This window comes from Leucoraja erinacea, chromosome 12 (genome assembly GCF_028641065.1).
Source record: "Leucoraja erinacea ecotype New England chromosome 12, Leri_hhj_1, whole genome shotgun sequence".
NCBI classification, from domain to species: Eukaryota; Metazoa; Chordata; class Chondrichthyes; order Rajiformes; family Rajidae; genus Leucoraja; species Leucoraja erinaceus.
The window spans coordinates 24,754,108-24,775,422 of NC_073388.1; the positions used below are offsets into that span (position 1 = coordinate 24,754,108).

Genomic DNA, 21,315 nt, shown 5'->3' on the forward strand with positions numbered 1-21,315 from the left:
AATCGGAGGGATACATTTTTCATACATAGGGTGGTGGGTGTAGGGAACAAGCTGCCAGAGGAGGTAGTTAGGCTGGGACTATCCCAACATTTAAAAAACAGTTAGACAAGTACATGGATAGGACAAGTTTGGATGGATATGGACCAAACGCAGGCAGGTGGGACTAATGTAGCTGGGACATGTTGGCCGGTGTGGGTAAGTTGGGCCGATGGACCTGTTTCCACACTGTATCAGTCTATGACTCTATGTCGCTTGATAACTAGCTTTCCACCAGGAAGCTTTCTAGCCTTTCCTATTCCGTGTATGATCTTTCCCTTAGATCTGCTAACACCTAGACTATCTTTGTTCCTACCCCATCTACGGTAATGATTATACTTCAAAATCATTCGCTGAATGAGTTGATCTGGTGGCTGCCACTATAAAGTTGGGTTATCGTGCAGTTTCATTCATGATACTTTCTCGCTGTTCCTCCGCTGCTTGACTACAATGTACTTAATGGGTATCCAAACTTAGAAAAGAACAAAGGGAGATAGAGATAAGTAGAGGGTCGTTTCCACATCACTGGTAATCAAAGTCAGCAATAAACATGCAAACTGTGACCAGCTTGCAGAGGTGGCAGATCCCTCTGATTTGTAATGGGTGTTTGCCACTATTCTAGAAAATACATTTAAGTGTGCATTAACTGTTGTGGAAAATGTCATACACAGTTAGACAAATCCTTATTGGATGTTTGCCTCTGTAACATATTGCTGGATAGGGAGATGGAATCCATGATTTTTTATTTGAATTCTGATTAATAAGGAATATTAAGGTCTCAATGATGAATGACGAGTTAGGTAACATCAGAGTCTAGCGAGACAATTGATAGAATGAGGAATATGAAGATGCAGCTACAGAGCTTGACATTTTTGGATTTCTTTGGATTTCTCATGGCCTTGCCTCTCAGTGATCTACCAAGATCTCTAGTTACTTCCATACAAATACATGTAATCCACTTGTAGCAACATTACGCAGTTTCCAAAGCAAGATTCACTTCACGTACAATGTAACACCCCTTTATATGGGCCCAATCTTAGTTGAAGCAGCCACTCTTAAAATGTAATCAATTATGGTGAATCAGGATAATAAACAGTGAAATGGCACTAACTGAATGAAAAATGTGCAAATAAGCAAACAAAATATTGGCATTCTACCTGCACTGTAATCAACAGGTGCCGGCTAACTGTGAAACATTGACCCTTGCAATTTTTCAGGGGCTATCTAATTTAATCTGCATTATTCCATGCAAAAGTAATAAGCACTGGAGAACATTTGTACCCCAACTTCATATATTCCTGATCCCTTACCAACTAATTAAAATAAACCCTGAGAAGATCCCAGCCCAACAACAGGTTTGTTTTGTATTCCTCCCAATGCTTCATTCAAGTCCTTTCAGTATGTGTGCTTGTATTCGGAGAATCAGAGCAGATGCAGCATACAGTGAAGACAGCTGAAAGTACCATAAGCTTTGCTGGTGTTACACCATTCTAAAAATACCCAACAAGCCATCAAGTGTGAAAGCAAATCTTATTTTTAAACACAGTATTATGTCAGTTGCAAACTTATAATATGGCATGGTATCGCTGTTGATATATTTTTTAAATATTACTATTAATCAAATCACTATCATGATTAATAGCCCACATTTTTCTAAAACATTGCTGTATATTATTCATAATTGACATAGTGTATCAGTTTTCCTCCATGTGTAAATATTTTTCGTAAACCATTATTGTTAATGATAATTTAATAAAGGAATTATTTTAATTTGAAGGCATTTTACGCCCAAAATCATGACCTAGCCTTCCCTTTCAGAATAACAACTCATTTACTGCACATCTTTTGCTTTCATTTTAGATCTGCAACATTAATCTCTCCCACCAAATAACTGCAGTTTTGCCTTTATGGCGACATGCCAACACCTTATTGATATTATGCCAACACCTTTTGGTGTTGTGCACATTATAAACAATTTTCTGGAATTCATTTTGATAGGAGGGAAGAGGTTGGAGTGGGGAGGAAAGGGCAATTGGAACATACTTCCAACCATCAACATTCCCAATAATCATTAAGATTATGATAATAGCAATAATAAGGATGCTTTCACACATGCACTCTGTGGTTTTAATTTGCCCCTCAAAAAAAATCTAATTTTAATTCCAGTACATATCCCTCTCAGATGTTACAAATAGTTTTTTTTTTAAATAGCCGTGTTCATTCTCTCATCGACCACCTTCAGCTAAAAATCCCAATGCTTTTTGAAGATTTTTTTTTCTCCTTTCCTAACCTAACATCCAATATTTATCTCTGGCCCTCCCAATTCTATTTACATTTCCCATGTCTGTCCAAATGCAAGCTGATATTGTCAATGGTTCACTTCTTTACTCCCTCCAAAACCGGCATCATCACTTTGATGTCTTTCAGGAACAGCTGTTGGCCATTTAACCCTCCACAACAACTTTTAGACGACGGCTGGCCATTTTAACTCGATCTATCTTCATCTATCTATATTTAAAACTGTGTGTGTGTGTGTGTGTGCGTGTGCGTGTGCGTGTGTGTGTGTGTCTGCCTGACATGTGGCTGCCAGCCTTTAATTCGTTGCTATGCCAACACCAGACGCAGAATCGCCGAGATCTTTTCCATTTCGGTAGAGATTTCACTTTTCAATCCAAGTATCCACTCCTCATTAAATTCCGTTGTGTTTATGTACACATTTTTAATCAAATCCTTCCCCCTACCTCTCTCCCCTACCCTCTCCCTCCCCCTCCCCCCACCCCTCTCTCCTCCTCCCCCTCTCCGTCTCAATCTCCATCTCCATCTCCTTCCCTCTCCTCCTCCCCACCCCACCTCTCTCTACCCCTCCCCCCACCCTTCCCTCTCTCCCCTCATTCCCCCGTCCCTCTTCACCACACTCTCCTACCCCTCCCTCCCCACCTCTCCACTTCTCTCCTTTCCCCCTTACCCACCCCTCTCCCTCCCCCCACCCCTCTCTCTCCCCTTCCCTCTGTCCCCTCTCTCCCATCACTCCCCCTACCACTCTCCCCCCTCCCTCCACACTCTTCCCCCTCCCCTCCCTTCTCCTTCCCTTCCCCCTCTCCCTTCTCCTTCCCTTCCCCCCTCCCATACTCCCCCACCCCTCCTCCCTCCCCCACCCCTCCCCCCTCCACCCCCCCCCTCCTCCCCCCCTCCCCTCCCTCTCTCTCCCCCCCACCCCCCCTCCATCTCTTCCCCCCGCCCCCTACCCCACTGTCCCTCTTCCACCCTCCCTCTACCACTCTCCCTCCCTCTACCACTCTCCCCCTCCTTCTCTCCCACTTCCACCACTCCCCCTCCCTCCCCCCATTCTTCCACTTATCTCCCCCCACCCATCTCCCCCCCCCCACCTCTCTCTCTCTCTCCCCCCCCCCTTCCCTTCCACTCTTCCCCCCTCTCCCCCCTACCCCTCCCTCCACTCTTCCCCCTTTCCCTCCCTCCCCCTCCCTCCCCCCCTCTCCCTCCTCCCTCCCTCCCTCCCTCCCTCCCTCCTTCTCCCTCTCTCCCCCTTCCCCCACCCCTCTCTCCCCCTGTGATGCCGCAGCAGCACCCCCCCCCCCCCCCCAAACGCGCGTTGGGGAAACAGACCCGACGGGTCTGCAGTTGATCTAGTTGATTCTAAAAGTATTTATAACCTTCTCCCCAAAAGTTAAGCTTTGAATTATGAATAAGTCTGGCCTCAACAGTTTTTTAAAGGAAATGAGTTCTAGAGTTCCACTAACATGTGAAGAAGCCCCACCTGATAGCATCCATGAAAGACAAGCTCCAGTTTTAGGGTTATGCTTTCTTATTCTAAATTCTACCATTTTATTTTATATTTTCTTCCTGATACTTTAATTTAATTAATTATCTTAAACATCGTAAAGAGAATGCCTCTTAATTTTGCACAGAATCCAATGTTATTTTGGGTCTAATCCTTATTGCCTGGATTCCAATTGCATTAGGCTCTCTCCTCCCTGAAGCTTGGCACCCACAACAAAATGTAATACTTCAGGTGGAGCTTAATTGGCACTCTATTCTATCCTAAGCCAAAAAGAATTATGTTTTTAACACAATATGCTATTGTCACAAGCTGTTATTATCTGTACAACCAAATGCCCCAAACTTTTAATCACGATCCTGCATTCAAAAAATAGGACGTACATGGTAAATGGTAGGGAATTGAAGAATACAGTTGAACAGAGGGATCTGGGAATAACCGTGCATAGTTCCTTGAAGGTGGAATCTCATATAGATAGGATGGTAAAGAAAGCTTTTGGTATGCTAGCCTTTATAAATCAGAGCATTGAGTATAGAAGCTGGGATGTAATGTTAAAATTGTACAAGGCATTGGTGAGACCAAATCTGGAGTATGGTGTACAATTTTGGTCGCCCAATTATAGGAAGGATGTCAACAAAATAGAGAGAGTACAGAGGAGATTTAGTAGAATGTCGCCTGGGTTTCAACAACTAAGTTACAGAGAAAGGTTGAATAAGTTAGGTCTTTATTCTCTGGAGCACAGAAGGTTAAGGGGGGACTTGATAGAGGTCTTTAAAATGATGAGAGGGATAGACAGAGTTGATGTGGACAAGCTTTTCCCTTTGAGAATAGGGAAGATTCAAACAAGAGGACATGACTTCAGAATTAAGGGACAGAAATTTAGGGGTAACATGAGGAGGAACTTCTTTACTCAGAGAGTGGTAGCGTGTGGAATGAGCTTCCAGTGGAAGTGGTGGAGGCAGGTTCGTTGGTATCATTTAAAAATAAATTGGATAGGCATATGGATGAGAAGGGAATGGAGGGTTATGGTACGAGTGCAGGCAGGTGGGACTAAGGGAAAAAAGTTTGTTCGGCACGGACTTGTAGGGCCGAGATGGCCTGTTTCCGTGCTGTAATTGTTATATGGTTATTTGCGATTTCATGTAATTTTCGCATAATTTGTTACAATTAAATAATGGTCAATAAGTTGATCTATTTTTCTATTGATGCCGATTTACTGAATTTATTGCTTTAGACACTGACAAAAAAAAAAAAAGTTTAATTCAAGATCAATCCCATTTACTTTTGCTAATGGATACCATCTTCTACTTATTGAATACTTGGCTAATGTATCAAGATCTACAGATGGTCCTTGGAAGATTGAGAGTCCTTCCACACTCAATACTAGGCAAGCAGATACACTGCCGTTCACATCCCTAGTTGGAAGATGTTAAAGAAATTAGATCCATATCGTTTGGAGTGTAGAAGAATGAGGAGTGATCTTATTGAAATGAGAGGCAGTGCAGTGGTGAAGCTAGTAGAGCTGCGCCTTACAGCACCAAAGTCCTGGGTTTGATCCTAACCTCGGATGCTGTCTGTATGGAGTTTGCATGTTCTCCGTGGGCTTCCTCTGGACGCTCTGGTTTTCTCCCACATCCCAAAGACATGCGGGTTTGTAGCCGTCTGTACATTGCCCCTAGTATGCAGGGAGTGGATGCAAAAGTGCAATAGAGAACTAGTGTGAATGGGTGATCTATGGTTAGGTGAATGATGATAGATGGTTGACTCGGTGGGCCAAAGGACCAGTTTCCATGTTGTATCTCTAATATTAAAACTAAAAAATGTGAAAGGTGCTTCGAGTAAGGCCTGGTGAATATTGATGCTTTCACTGGAGGGTCCTCAAATGAGGGCTCATGGCTACTAGATTAGAGGCCAGTGATATACAGGTAAGGGGCATATGAGCCACTTCTTCCATATTCTCTGCCCAAGATTCCTGCAGAGGAGGAATTCCAGTGGAGGTACCTAAAGGATGTAAATGTTTTAAAGATCAAGAAGCTGAAAGTTATAGAGAACTGGCAAAGATGAGACAAGGCCAACAGCAAATCAACAACAATAATATTGAAGAGTGGAGGCTTGGGGGACAAGCAGTTTATTCCAGTCCCTATTTTCTTACGTTCATCTGCAATAATATAAAACTCAGCCACGGCTCCTGCTTGTAATCACCATATAACTTTGGTAGGGTAATGCATCATGAAAATAATGTTAGAATAGAAACAGGTTTGGTTGTAAATAGCCTATAAACACCACCTGGTCTCACCTGAGGAATGGCTACACCTGCTCTCACTCAAATCCACTGAATTCTTCACACGAGTATGAAAAGTACTATCAAACCAAATTGTTATTATAGGGACCACACAATTATTTTCTGCACCACATCGCTTACATACCAAACTCATGATCACAGCTGTGTTAATAAAAAGAGCACAGGTCAAATACTTCCAAAGGGAGTCAGAAAGAGAGAATCAGATTCTCTTACCCAGTTCATAAATATAGTTTGCAATGGCCTTTGGCAATGAAAAGAGGACTAACTCAATGGGAAAACAAAACTTTTCTAAATCAGTTTTGTTTTTAAATGTTGTCTATACCTCATACTTTGATTAACAGTAAATAGACAGTTTTATTCTGTCCTTCACCACTACTGCCCAGTACCTCTTCTGGATTTGGAAGCATTTTTCACTTTGTGGTTCTATAGAGCAGGCATGATAAGGGCGTTTAAAACAAAAAGCTCTATTTTTCTTTGGAATATGTGTTTACGGTCACCTCCATCATTGGACGCAAGTTATGCACTTCAACTGCTGCAACTTAATTTACTTTTGGAGAGTTATATATTTATTGCCAAATTTGGGGAGGGACAAAATTCATATCAAAACTGAAACTGGCAACACTAAGAAAAATTTTGCTTTTTAATCCAATTTATTTTAGTTATCTTTAATCAATAAAATTAAGTTGCAACATTTTTTTTTTAACGAAGTGAGGTATCTTCAGCAATATGAATAATGGATAAAGTACAGGGAGAATTGCTACAGGCAAGCAAAGAAAAACATTATACCAATTTTTACACTTCAACCTGTTATTCAACAACATGATTAAGCTTGAACAGCAGCCATTCAAAAATAAACAGCAGTACACAAGAGCTCCTCCACATCCAGCTTGCAATGTCATTGAGGCCTTTTTCAAGAATGCACCCTTCCAGTGTTTGTTCTTAAACAATCTGCAGTGTTGCATCAGCTGCTTGTGATTAAAAGGAATACACTTCTAAATACCAATAAACAGCACATGTGAAATGGCTGATTCCTAGAAGCATTTAGTCATTGTCAAAGATAATTTTTAGGGTGCATGTAATCCACATTGTATCTACGCAGCACCTTCACCTAAAAAACAGCATATCATCCACTAGTCAATTTTTAAACAGTTATTTTAACAAGGATAATTTGTGTTATTATTAATACCTAATCTTAAAGTGATTTGTGCACAATGTAGAAACGGGATATGATAGATTCATACATTCGGGAAAAAAGGCCATTTGGCTACAAAATGGCCTAGAACAGTGCTATTGCTTCACATCTCCAGCAACCCTGGTTTAATCCAGATCTGGGGTGCTGTCTCGTTGACTGCATGGGTTCCAGTTTCTTTCCATCTCCCAGTGATGGGAGGGTAGGTTATTTGATTCCTTAAATTACTTTTCAATTGTAGGTTAAAGGCAAAAATACTCAAATGGGAATTGATTGGTATGTGTAAAAAAATATAAGGGTGTAAGGGCACAGGGACATATGTAGTAGGTGAATAGGTTTAATTTGCTTCTCAGGAGCCAGTATGGACAAGATGGGCTGAATGGGCTTATATGTTTATATCAGATAAGGTAGTGTCAATCAGGTGCTGAAGAGCTGTTTAATTAGTGCCATTCATCTAATCTCATTATTCTGATTTTGTCTCATCTCAAATTTATTTTTTCCCTGAACATATTCAATTCCATTTTGTAAGTTAGTAGTGCACTTGTTTTAACTGTCCTTTCATGCTGCGCACTATAAATCATGATAACTTGGTGAATTAAAAGTATTGTCAAATCTCCCCGTTTTTCTCTTGTCAATTATCTTACACTAGTGTGTTTTGGTTATTGCCATCACTTGTAAAGCACCTTTCCCTTTGGTCAATAAAGAGGGTACTATTCACAGTAGGCCACTTTCCATCACGAGTGAATCCCGTCTATTTAATTTGAAAAGTACACATAGGCTGCCATTTCTTCAAATAGCTGACCTTTAGACTGATTATTGTAGAATTTCAATAATAATACATGCCACTGAACAAAGGCAAAGTCCACTTTTCATTTCTTAAGAATAACCTTTTGCTATTAGGCATAGGTCAGTAATACACGTCAAATGATGTTGATCTACAAGACAGCACCACACCAGACTAGAAAACAAATGCAATTATAAGCAAACCAGCTTTATGCTTTTCCAATTAACACAATATGAACCAACATATTTCAAAATGACACAAAAAAAATGTTTACCACAAAGAATCTAACTAATTTTTCTTCCTCCATTTCTTTTAAGACAGAAAAAATTCACACAGAAAATCCATAGTCCTCATTGGTCAACCTGTGGCTCACCCAACACTTTGAAGAGAGTTTAAGGAGTAATGACATGTAATTTGATTCAGATAACTTAATGCGGCCAGATCCAATGATATTTTAGGTTGGAATCCATTAATGTACTTTCCACCATAACAAAAGAGAGAAGGCTGGCTAGATTATCCTTAATGATAACAAGCTAGCTCAGCAATAAAATATTCACCATTTGTCAAAGACACATGAATTTAATCACAGGGAAATGAAAAGATTTGTAAACATATCTATTTCCTGTGTTATTGAATCTTGCTGGGATTTTCTGATTGTGGCCATCAAAATTAGATGCCAATGGGAGGAGAAAATGCAGGTAAAGATTGGAAAACAGAGGCCAGCAGCATGAAGGTGTGGTTCAAAGCACAGAATGTAGTATTCTTAACATTTTGAATGCTTCTTTGAAACAACCCAATCCCTTAATACCCAAACAACACTATTAGGCCTATTCTCACAGCACAATCAATCTTTCAATTTCTTCAGAAATTATTTCTTCTTTTCCCCAACTGCTTTCATCTTCCTCCTCTCTATAAATAATTTAATCTCAATTCCTTTGTCCATCTAAACTGCTGCTTCACTTCCAAATATTCTCAAAGTTTGTCTTGTCAGCAAGAAATCCAACAATTGCCTCTCAAACCACTCATTGCTTCAGCATCTACAAAATGGTTTAGAAGATCACATTCAATGTCAAAGATATTCCATGTGATACTAGTATTATTTTGCCATGCCCTAGCCTAGAATTTCCATATGGTCAATAACTATCTGTTACATTGCTTTCTACTTCCAACACATAAAGCATTTATTTTCCATCAGATTCTCCTCCCATGTTTGCATAATTATTACCATTAATTATATCCATGGCCTGCTCTTATTCCTTAATTACATCCTGTCACACAAAAAAATCACACGGTCAGTGGGAGATTTTTCCCACTTTGCCACCTCTATCCTAAATTCTTTGACATTCAATTATCTCTTCCAAACTCTTTTTGAGGCCATTGTGTTTGGTTATTCCCACACCTTATAACACAAAACATTTTACCTTTCCATGTATCCAGTCATACATACGTTCCCAAGGTCCGCAAAGCCTACTCAGATCATGAGCCACACTTCAAAGCTCATATTATTCCATCACAAGACAATATGCAGTCTCCTCTTGAATATCAGTCATCTACAACCTTGCCTAATCATATTGCCTCAATGTAATCAATAACTTGTGTTCAATTTCTCTATTATTCTGCCAACTCTCACAAAATCAAATATACAGAAGCCATAACAGATTACAAAATCCCTTCCTCAGCACTTCTCCTGCCTTCCACACAAGATAATTTTCAATTCCCTCATGTTCCGCTTCAAATCCATTCACTTCACTTTTTCAATCTATTCCATTCTCGTCCCTCCATTCAAACTCAATTTCTCTGACGCTCTTTCACCATTACTCTAATCTTCTACTACTCCACCATCTGCAATAGTCATCATATTCTTACATTCTACAACTATGAACTTTTCTCCCACTCTTCCCAATTTTGAATGATTGCTCAATTCCCCATAGTTTCAGCTCAGACTTCAAAACTCCAATTATACCAAAGCAAAAATATTGCTTTCAAAAACAATAACCACGGGAACTTCATATTTGACAGTTGTCTCTGCCTCGGTTATGTTCAAGACATGCAGTTCTCCACAAGACGTAAATGAAAGCCCGAGGATTCGGTAGCAAGTGGGATAATAACCTCGAAAAAAATCCACAATTGGGCGTTTTATTTAATGTATAGACATTTTACTATGCATGCTGACAAATATTGCACAGCTTTGTTAAAATAAAACTTATTTAAGCCTATAATGTAGAGCTGTAGATTAATACCAAAGCTTATTCGACCGGGACAATGTCTCGAGAACCACCCACAACTCTCGAGTGTCTACAACAGCTACACTGCAGAAAAAAATGTAAAAAGATAAATAAAATCCTCAGTTAAATATCTTCAGGCTAAGCAGAATACTAAAAACAAATACAATGACAATCCTGGAAAATGAAAACAGAATACACGGCTGATCAACAGAGTGTGGGTGTTTGCTCCACTTGAGGTTTCTTGTTAAAAAGACTTAATATTTTAACATTTATTTATAGGAAATACCAGCTGATTAAAATAAGATTACTGAGGGCATCTGATCATTTCGCCCTTAAATATTACATGGGGTTTCCATAGAAACGGGAATGTGAGGGCGGAAAGGAAAAAAAAGGTACCAAGTGAGTGATGCTGTAGCGGGGGGAAAATCATCACCTCCAGGAGACACCTTGGAAATTCACTCAATTTAACACCGTTACTAGCGTTAAAGATAAATAAAATAGCCTTTAGACTGTCATTAATGAAGACAAAAGAGGGCCAGACACAGACAGTACGTACCTCACACGCCACGCCTCTAACTGCGCTTCGAGCAAACCCCGCACCGCAGCCGCCGCCGCTCCGTGCAACCCAACCTGCTGGCGGTGGTGCCCCGCCCCGCCCAGCGCCATTGACTGACGGCCGCAGCGGCCAATCATGCAGCAACTCCGCTCCACCCGCCAACCACAAGCTGCTCACCGCGGCCATTCCTACATCAAGTTTGGTTTACTCGCCCCGCCCTGTCGCAAAGCGCGCTGGGACTTGTAGTTTGGTCCCTTCTTCCCCAGGAATGATTCGCGGGGTGTCCGTTTTAAAATCAAGCACAAAAATGACCCTCCCGAGTCCGCCTGTGTGCTCAAGCGGTAAGGTTTTTAAGCTTCTCTTGCGGTCTGTCAATGGCGGCCACGCCTTATAACAAGACTACATGTTCCAGAATGCCAATTCTGTTGCTTGCGGTCCCCCACCCTTCACCAACAGATAGTTTTGTCAGTGGAATCACACCAGCTAGCTACGCGAAATGGGAATGCAACACCTACGCAATCCTCGGTATCCTTGGAAACAGCTGCTCACGGGCACTTTGATGCATCACGACTTTGCAAAACTTGGGTGAATGTCACGGTAACTGTGTACATTTAATTTAAGTAGCAATCAAATGATTGCTTAATCGTTACACATGTAGTGTTTCTACACTGAGAGGTAGAACTATTTGAATGAAAATAGTTGGAAGATGTATTATTAGACATAATGGGTGTTAAAAGTAAAAACAATAGTAATCAAGTTTTGTGGACAGGAAATTCTATAACGAATTCTATAACTAACTGTAATCACATATACCCCTACTCATCGTTAAAGTGGTGACTGTGCAAGTGTAATGTCAGGAGGAAAAATACATTTCAAAAGTGTTATAGGGTGATTTCAGGAAAGGTCACTGGAGCGTAGATCCGCACCCACGTGACCGAAAATCTGAAGTGGAGTACATGCTATAGGGTGATTTCACCAAATGTCAAATGAGCGTAGATCCCCCCCCCCTCACGTGACCGAAAATTTTAACTGGAGGACATATGTCACTTCGGTACATGTTAGTGAATGGGGAAACACGCACTTTCACACCCGTTAAAAACATGGAAAACGGTCGATTTTTGAGCTGAAATTTTCTGTGCTAGTCGGGGTGACCGTGAAGCACAGCGACCTAAATTTTCAGGCAAAAAAAAAGATAGAAAGTAAGGTAATTACAAGAGGGAACTGAAGGTGGAAAACAGCGGAAGTGAACAGCCGACATTTGCCGTGGAGATTTAAAGGTCCAAAATATCGGGAATTATCGCGTTTGCTCGCTGAATTTCATCAAAAGTAAGTTAATAATGCCTTACTTTTGATGAAATTCAGCGAGCAAACGCAATAATTCCCAATATTTTGGACCTTTGGCTGTTCACCTCAGCTGTTTTTTTCACCTTCAGTTCCCTCTTGTAATTACCTTACTTTCTATCTTTTTTTTTGCCTGAAAATTTAGGTCGCTGTGCTTCACGGTCACCCCGACTAGCACAGAAATTTCAGCTCAAAAATCAGCCGTTTACCATGTTTTTAACGGGTGGGAAAGTGCGTGTTTCCCCATTCACTAACATGTACCGAAGTGACATATGTCCTCCAGTTAAAATTTTCGGTCACGTGAGGGGGGATCTACGCTCATTTGACATTTGGTGACATCACCCTATACATCCGGTACATGTTAGTGAATGGGAAAACACGCGCTTTCACACCCGTTAAAAACATCGAAAACGGACAGTTTTTGAGCTGCAATTTACTGTGCCAGTCGGGGTGACCGTGAGGCACAGCTACCTAAATTTACAGTCCAAAAAAAAGATATAAACTAAGGTAAATTCAATAGGGAGCTGAAGGTGCAAATCCAGCAGAAATGACCAGCGGACATTTGCGGTGGAGATTTAAAGATCCAAAATATGGGGAATTATCGCGTTTGCTCACTGCATTTCATCAATAAAGATAAAAAAAGTCAATAATGCCTTACTTTTGATGAAATGCAGCGAGCAAACGTGATAATACCCGATATTTTGGATCTTTAAATCTCCACGGCAAATGTCCGATAAGCATTTCCGCTGGATTTGCACCTTCAGCTCCCTCTTGAATTTATCTTAGTTTATATCTTTTTTTTGGACTGTAAATTTAGGTAGCTGTGCCTCACGGTCACCCCGACTGGCACAGTAAATTGCAGCTCAAAAACTGGCCGTTTTCGATGTTTTTAACGGGTGTGAAAGTGCGTGTTTTCCCATTCACTAACATGTACCGGATGTATAGCATGTACTCCACTTCAGATTTTCGGTCACGTGGGTGCGGATCTACGCTCCAGTGACCTTTCGTGAAATCACCCTATACAGTTGGTGTTTCCATTATAATAACCCCAGCACAAGAACTCTCCATCTAGGATGATGAAAGATGAAATGCTGTGATCCCACGATTCTCAAGCCACATCTGAATGGCAGTACAGAACACCCTTGTTATTATGGACTCTTTATAACAGATTTCGGTTAGAGCTGACGGACCTATCGACAATTGCCACCGCCTCCCCGGGACCTATGACTTCGCCGATCCTCGCTGATCCTCCGGCCGGCCCAGTTCCGGATCGAGAGTTTGAGAAGGGTCTTGATCTGAAACATCACCTACCCATGTTTTCCAGAGATGCTGCCTGACTTGTTGAGTTCCCCAGCACTTTATGTCCTTTTGTGCATTAACCAGCATCTGCAGTTATTTGTTTCTACTGTTGTTACAATAATGATCCTTACTCGGTTATAGCGTACGTTAGGCAATAACCAACACCATACTCCGCCCCGGTTCCGTAATAGGGCGGTTGCACGGCAGTCGAGGTCACGACCCATGACCCATACTGTTGCCACGCAACGCCTTCTGGAGTAATAATAATAATAATAAATTTTATTTATGGGCGCCTTTCAAGAGTCAAGGACACCTTACAAAAATTTAGCAGGTAGAGGAAAAACATGTAAGGGGAAATAAATAAATAATAGAGACATGACTAGTACACAAAGTAAATACAGAATTCAATACAAAACACGCGGTGAATGTCAGGTAAGGATTTACTATGGTTGCCAGTACAGACAAACTTCTTATGTCCGAGCATCCGGACTCCACGCTGACTGGTTCCACACTCGCCGCCCCAGGCCATCTATCCCAGCATCTGGGGGTAGGGGTTGGAGGTCGGGGTGCCTGTGCAGCGCGGTCAGTGACTCTGGGGGGGGCGGAGGGATCAGACTGAGGGGGGGAGGGGGGGGGGGTTGGGGGGGGGGGTGTGGGGGGTGGTCTGGGGGGGGGTTTCGGGGAGGAGGATGGGGGATAGTCGGGGCGGTGGAGGTCAGTGGCGGTGGGGGAGGGTCATGGGGTCGGTGCGGTGCAGCGCGGTCAGTGGCTCTGGGTGGGGGAGGGACCAGACTGTCGCCAACTCTGTTGCAGCCATCGGGGACGTGGCCAGGTTTTCATTCCCATGTGTCCGCTGCCCGGAGAGCTGCGGCCCCGCTGCACCCGCCCCCGTATGTGGGCATTGCCGACCAACAACCCGTGGCAGTGCGGCCGCACAGGGCGAGGGTCAGGGGGGGGGGGGGTGGGCATGGCCGGACAGCGCTGACCTAGGGGGGGGGGGGGGGGGGGGGGGGTGTGGGTGTGTCCTGAGGGATGCACTCCTTCGGCTGCTTATATCTTGGTGCTCGGGTTCAGAGCAAAGCAGAGCAGCCAAGTTTTGTCAGAGCATTTCAGTATTCTAGTACCCGAAAATCAGTTTTATGCTGAGGAAATCAGTATTTTTACACGGTGCCATTTTGCTGAAAACAATTTATTTTTAATGTGCGGTCATTCCCAAGAATACAAGAATGCATAACTTGTTTATTGTATATTTGTAATGCAGTTTATTGTGTATTATATGTCATAGCTGCTTTCTTGTATCTCTCTTTCTCTCTGTGTTAGCTGCAGCCATCGTCTGCTTCAGTAAGGGAAGCTGGTGATTGGTCGCAACGCCGCTCGGAGACTGCGTCTGATTGGCTGCCGAGTAACCACGCATTATGTGATTGGACACAATGCCCTTGGGGACAGCGGCTTATTGGACGGGAGAAGACCGATTTGTTGATTGAACAGGAATTTTAAGGGAAGTTGGTCGGTGATTGGATGCAACCCCCTTGGAGAAAGAGGTTGATTGGCCGCCAAATAATCGGGCACAAAAAATTGACAAATAGGAAAACAAAAAAATCGGAATTCCCACCATGCCTGGTCTGCAGTTCCTTCCTATTGAAGAAGAACCCTGGCCCGAACCAACTCCTAATCCATTCCCACCACAGATGCCGCCTAGCCCACTGAATGTCTCCAGCACTCTGTGTTTTTTTTTTAACTCTGAAATTGAAAATAGACCTAATGGGGTTCTGGAGTTTAGAAGAATGAGAGGTTATCTCATTGAAACATACAAGATTGTTAAGGGTTTGGACATGCTAGTGGCAGGAAACATGTTCCCGATGTTGGGGGAGTCCAGAACCAGGGGTCACAGTTTAAGAATAAGGAGTAAGCCATTTAGAATGGAGACGAGGACACACTTTTTTCTCACAGAGAGTGGTGAGTGGTGGAATTCTCTGCCTCAGAGGGCGGTGGGGGCAGGTTCTCTGGATGCTTTCAAGAGAGCTAGATAGGGCTCTTAAAAATAGCGGAGTCGGGGAATATGGGGAGAAGGCAGGAACGAGGTACTGATTGGGGATGATCAGCCATGATCACATTGAATGGTGTGCTGGCTCAAAGGGACAAATGGCCTACTCCTGCATCTATTGTCTATTGTCTAATGCTGGAGCAACTAAGCAGGACAGGCAGCAACTCTGGAGAGAAGGAATGGGTGACGTTTTGGGTCGAGACCCTTCTTCAGACTGAACTGAACTCTAGTCGGTGAGAGCACTTGTGATTGCCTGAGGAAGTGTCTCGACCCAAAACGCCACCCACTCCCTCTCCCCAGAGCCACCGCCCGTCCTGCTGAGCCACCCCAGCCCCCAGTCTCTAGAGCCAAACAAAAAACACAGAGTTCTGGAAGATCTCAGCGGGCCAGGTGACACCCACGGAGGGAACGGACCAGGAGCCGCCACGGGCCAGGGCTTTCCCCCCCCCTACAGGAAGAAACCACAGATGCAGCCACCCCCGCAAAAAAACTAATGATTCCGGGAATGCCGAGACGAGAGACGAGATGGGGAGCTGGAGAGAGAGAGAGGGGGAGGGAGGGAGAGAGCGAAAGACAGAGAGACACAGTGAGAGAAGGAGAGAGAGCGAGGGATGGAGGGAGAGAGAGAGGGAGGGAGGGAGAGAGAGAGAGAGAGAGCGAGAGACAGAGAGCGGGAGCGAGAAAGAACGAGAGACAGAGAGACCCCAGCCCCCCATCCCCAAGCACCGCGGAAGACCATCGCCCACAAAAACAATAATCCAGATCTTGAAACCCAAAACGCAGATTTAATGTGTTACGATCCCCTGAGGTACATTATGACCCCCCACATCCCTGCATTTTCCAAACAGCAAGATCCCAAGTCAACCCCACTGGGCCACCACCCGTCCATTGGTGAATGGCATGGCAACGAAACAGGAAGTCAGGCCGAACCCGGCTGCTCCCACCTGCCCGCTGCACCTCGTTGTTACGATTATTTATGGTCGATTTTGCATTGTTAAATACGGACTTTTAAAAAATCCGTATTTAACAACGCAAAACCGTACATCCGTATTCTTATCACATTTCCGTATAAAATATGGAAAATTCGTACTACTTGGCAGCTCTGGCAAAGATACTAGAGCATTTGTTTCCGAGCTCTCAGTCACCGTATACAATTATTTACAGCGCATAAAATAACCATTTTGGTGGTTTTTAACAGTTAAGAAAGTACGCGTTTTGTGTGTTAAGTGTATGCCGGAGGCTGCCATGTCCTCTAGAAGGATTGAGCTGCTCCGTGCGTCACGTCCTTTGACCCGATGACCTCACGTGCGACCCCCCCTATAATGAAGGTTCACTGCACTACATTTCAATATACCAAGAAAGGTTATGGGAATTCAAGCTATTTTCCATTCATCGTCAGGGTGAAATACACCTTCCATAAATGGACATCAGTTCACAGTTTTTTATGGTATGAAGGTGAGTACGATGGACCCTCGCTGAGAGGGTTGAAGCCAAGCAAAAAACTATTTCCGATAATTTATGTTTGTATCAAAACTAGGCTTTTCTGCTCTAAGGTCAGCCATCAGTAATATCGACTTAGTTTTCCATCTTGATGCTGCCTGATCTCTGGGCATTTCCAGCATCTGCTTTTGGTTTCTGATTCCAGCAACAGGTTGACCTGTATTTTAGTTTTAATTTTCTCCTTAAATTGATTTTTTTCTCTCTCTGACAGGCTTCAAGAAGCAGTGTGCTCAGCAATGCTGACCTCACTCTACCTAAAATAATCTCCTTGTCCACCACCCTCTGCAAAATAAACGTGTGTGCTTATTTTTTTCATTTCCAACGAACGATCTTCAAATTGTAATGTTAAAATCCATTTTTATTTCCAAAGATGCTGCCTGACCTGCTGGTTGTTTCCAGCATTTCCTATTTTACTACAATCATGATAGAGTCACAGAAATAGTCACAGAAACAGGCCGTTTGGCTCACGCTTCTATGCCAACCATCAAGTCCCTATCTATACCAATCCCATTTACCAGCACTTTCCCAGCATGCATAGACAATTCCAGTGCTCATCCAATGTCTCCAAAATGGGTGTGCCTGCTACCCCAATCTGGCATTCTGTTCCTGAATGTAACCACCCTCAGGCTGAAACAATTCCATCTCAGATTCCCCTTGAAGCCTCTTAATCCTCATTTTAAACATGTGCTCTTTGCTCTGAGAGATCTCCACTTGAGAGAAGTAGACATGGTAACAGGGAAGAACTTAACAAAAGTAACAGGAGTATAGAAAAAAGAGCAAACAATGGGCTAAATGACGGACAAATCTCAAGACTTTGATGGGGGTCTCCACCTTAGCCAACAGAAACAACTGGGGAAGAAACTGCAGCTGCTCTATTGATTTTAGAATTCTGCTTGAAGAGTTAAAAATTTCAAATATTACATTATTTAAGAATAAATGAGATGAAGCACTTTTACAAACAGAGGTAGCACTGGGTCAATTTAAATGATCAAGATCAAAATCAATCGACTTAGTAAGTAGGGACATCAAAGGATAAAGATCAAAGACTGATAAAGTTACTGAGGTACAGATCTCATAATTTAGCAGACTGAGACTGAATGGTCTATTCCTATTCCTTTTGACCTGATAGATCGCTGGTTCCTACTGGTTTATTTTTAGAATGGAGGCACGCATAGTGCTCCTAGATTGTCATGAACTTGAATGTCAAGAGATCAAAATGACGAATAATTAAAGTTAGGGATCTCCTTTTGCTTTTCAAGTGCTTTTCTAGTTTCAAATCCAACGAGAATTTTATTTCTAATTCCTTTGCAATTTCAGCAATGCTCTGGAAGTGATGAATTATCTAATTGTCAATATCTTAATGTATCCTGCTATTTGCTGAGCATTTTTTCCTTTGGTATCCTTAATATGTTACTTGGCTCAATATTTTAAAAAACATGTATAAACACGTACAAATGGAGAGTGGGTGACGTCAGATTTCAAAATAGCACAGGCACATTAGAACATGTGTAACTAGACAATGTAACGTACATTTATGTTTCGCATATTTCCTATTTTATATGTTCGGAATGGGTATTTTTAGTGCCATTTCACATTAATTAAAACATATAAATCAAAACAGTATGAAGTAAAGTATTAAATTGCATCAAAGTTGAGCTGTGTGTATGGTAATCAAATTGATGATTCAAATGCTTTGCACCAATAAAGCCAGCATAGAATACCTTGATGGAGGCTACAACACAATTTGTTATCTATTACTTTGGTAAATCCCATAATATCAGAAGTTATGCTTCACCAATATTTCAATGTCCGTGACTCACTAAGTGCACCAAACACCTCAACTTGCTCTAAGCTGAAAGTTACCATTATTATATAAATATATATTATTAATCCTGTTTGCAATGATATCCTCAATAATTGTGAACAACTTTTCAAATTAGCTCTCCATTTTAAGTAATTTTAAGCCATTCACAATAATTTTTTAAAATGTTTTGTTTGTGAGCCAGCTCTTGATGAAGCTTGATAATAGCAGGCAACATCGGCACATTCTGAAGCTCATTACATTCTCACATTTTTAGTGCTAGTGTGTAAATAGTTTCATAATTTATTGCAGAGTTGCTCTGAGCCGCAAATTGGCACAAGTTACTGTACAATTTGCACTGCTCCACCCCTGGCATAAACAACACGGCTTGTGGGCACTTACACACAAGTTACCAGATATTCCTGCACTTGCTCACTGAAAACAAATTGAGCTCACTGCAAAGGTTAGGCCTGATGGTTAACAACATAAAGATCAGTTAATAACGAGGTTTATGTTTCTGAAATGCCACACATCTGTATGCCCCCAAAAGGGAATAAAATAAACTAGAATTCCATTCCTCTGTGCAGTAAATTATTCCTGCGTAAACAATGGTTGAGAGGAATGCAGCAAAGGAAATAGGTCCCATTCTTGAACACTGTACCAGGTGCTCCATGTTCCTTGCTGATTCATTCCTATTCCATTCCCCCTCCTCTGCTTATCCATATTTTGGTTAACCTTTGCTGATTTCTAAAATGATCCCAGTCCTCGGATTTACTGTTTATCTTAGGAATATAATGTTATTTTCTATCTACAACATTCATAACCTCTATATATCTTAGGATGGGTCACTTTCAATGGCAATGAAAATCTTAAACATCACCATTGGCTGACGGAGGGAAAATGGAATGATAAATCAGGAAGGAATACATGGTTTAAGAGCTTCTGCAAGTAAAACGACTACAGAGAATGCAAAATTACATCTTCGAGGATGTTGCAGGGGAAATGATGGAGTGCAGGAAATAACTATTTGGAATGTAGGTAAGCCAAATTATCCTGAATAATTCTTTAAGCACGTTTTATTTAAGACCATTCTGAGGTATAAGATATTAATTCGTTTGGAAGAACAGGGATTAATAGGTATAGTCAGCATGGTTTTGTGCAAGGATGATCATGTTTTACGAATCTGATTTAAAAAAAAATCTAACCAAGAAGGTGAATGAGGGCAGGGCCGTAGACAGTCTATATGGACCTCAGCAAGGCCTTTCATAAGGTTCAGCAAAGTAGGCTACTCTATATCGGATCCCAAGAACTTTCGCAAACTAGATACAGAATTAGCTTTATTGTAGCAAGCACAGGACGGCGGTGGAAAGTTGTTTAACGGACAGGAAGCTAGTGACGAGTGGTATGCCTCAGGGATTGGTGCTGAGCCCATCACTGTTTGTCATCTATATGATTTGGATGAGAATATACAAGGTATGATTAGTAAGTTTGCAGATGATACTTGAATAGGTAGTCAATGATCATGGATATCATGAATTACAGCAGGATCTTGATCAACTGAGCAAGTCGGCTGAGGAATGACAAGTGGTGTCGTGCTCTCGGGCACTAGTCGCACGCGGTTTTTGCCGCAGCCGGTCCCCATGCATACGGGCACTGATCGCTCCCGGCCGCCCCATATAATTGTGCCGTTCCTCGCAGTCCCGGTTCACCTGTCGCTGACGGCCGAACATGCTGCAGCCTCTTGTACCGGTTTCCCAGCTCCGCGAAAGTGGCCGCTGCTGGCTGTGCTATATCCTGCAGCTGCTCATCCTTACTCCGGTATCAGTAAGTATTATCCGGAGGCTGTTTCTCCACATCATTTTCGCAGTGATGTACTTTGCGCTTTGCCTTCCCGCCCGGTCTAGGCTTTGATTTTCCCGGCGCGGGGTTTAAATCCGGCACAGCTGATGTCTCCCCTCCTTCAGGGTTATGTAAACCTGTGCCTTGGTCAGGGTCTGACCAAAATTGGTCCTGCCCACTCTCCTCCGAGGAGTAAGAGATATTCTGCGGCCCCACACGGGGTACCGCTGTGGGACTTACCTCTTGCCCACTGTGGCTAGCCTCCACATTCATGGGACTGCCACCATGGAGGAGCTCCTCCACTTCCACATGTTTTGGTGCACTTTCGGAGATGGTGGTGCTGATTTCTTTCTTTCTTCCACCTTTTTCGGAGATGGTCTCTGTGAAAATTTGTTGTAATTGATGGCCAGTCATGTAATTTATACTGGCTGCCATCCTTGGATCCCAGTCTCCACCATCCAGCAGCTTCTGGATTATGTAATCCTGTGTGGTCAGGGTCTGGCCCATCAGGGTCCTGCCCACTCTTTTCTCTAGGGGTCCCGCACGGGGTACCCATGTGGGGCTTACCTCCTGCCCACTGTGGCTAGTCTCCACATTCATGTG

General features: G+C 42.6%; 2 protein-coding genes across 2 annotated transcripts in view; one reads left to right on the plus strand and one right to left on the minus strand.

Annotated features, from left to right (window-relative positions):
* LOC129702206 (transmembrane gamma-carboxyglutamic acid protein 3) overlaps window positions 1-11,089 on the minus strand; it is a 27,346-nt gene extending 16,257 nt beyond the window's left edge. The window contains exon 1 of the mRNA XM_055643850.1: window positions 10,889-11,089. Within this exon, the coding sequence (XP_055499825.1) occupies window positions 10,889-11,074 (186 nt within the window). The 5' untranslated portion in view covers window positions 11,075-11,089. The remainder of the gene's footprint in view (window positions 1-10,888) is intronic.
* Window positions 1-21,315, plus strand: part of pin4 (protein (peptidylprolyl cis/trans isomerase) NIMA-interacting, 4 (parvulin)) — a 275,834-nt gene that overhangs the window by 214,320 nt on the left and 40,199 nt on the right. The window lies entirely within an intron of this gene.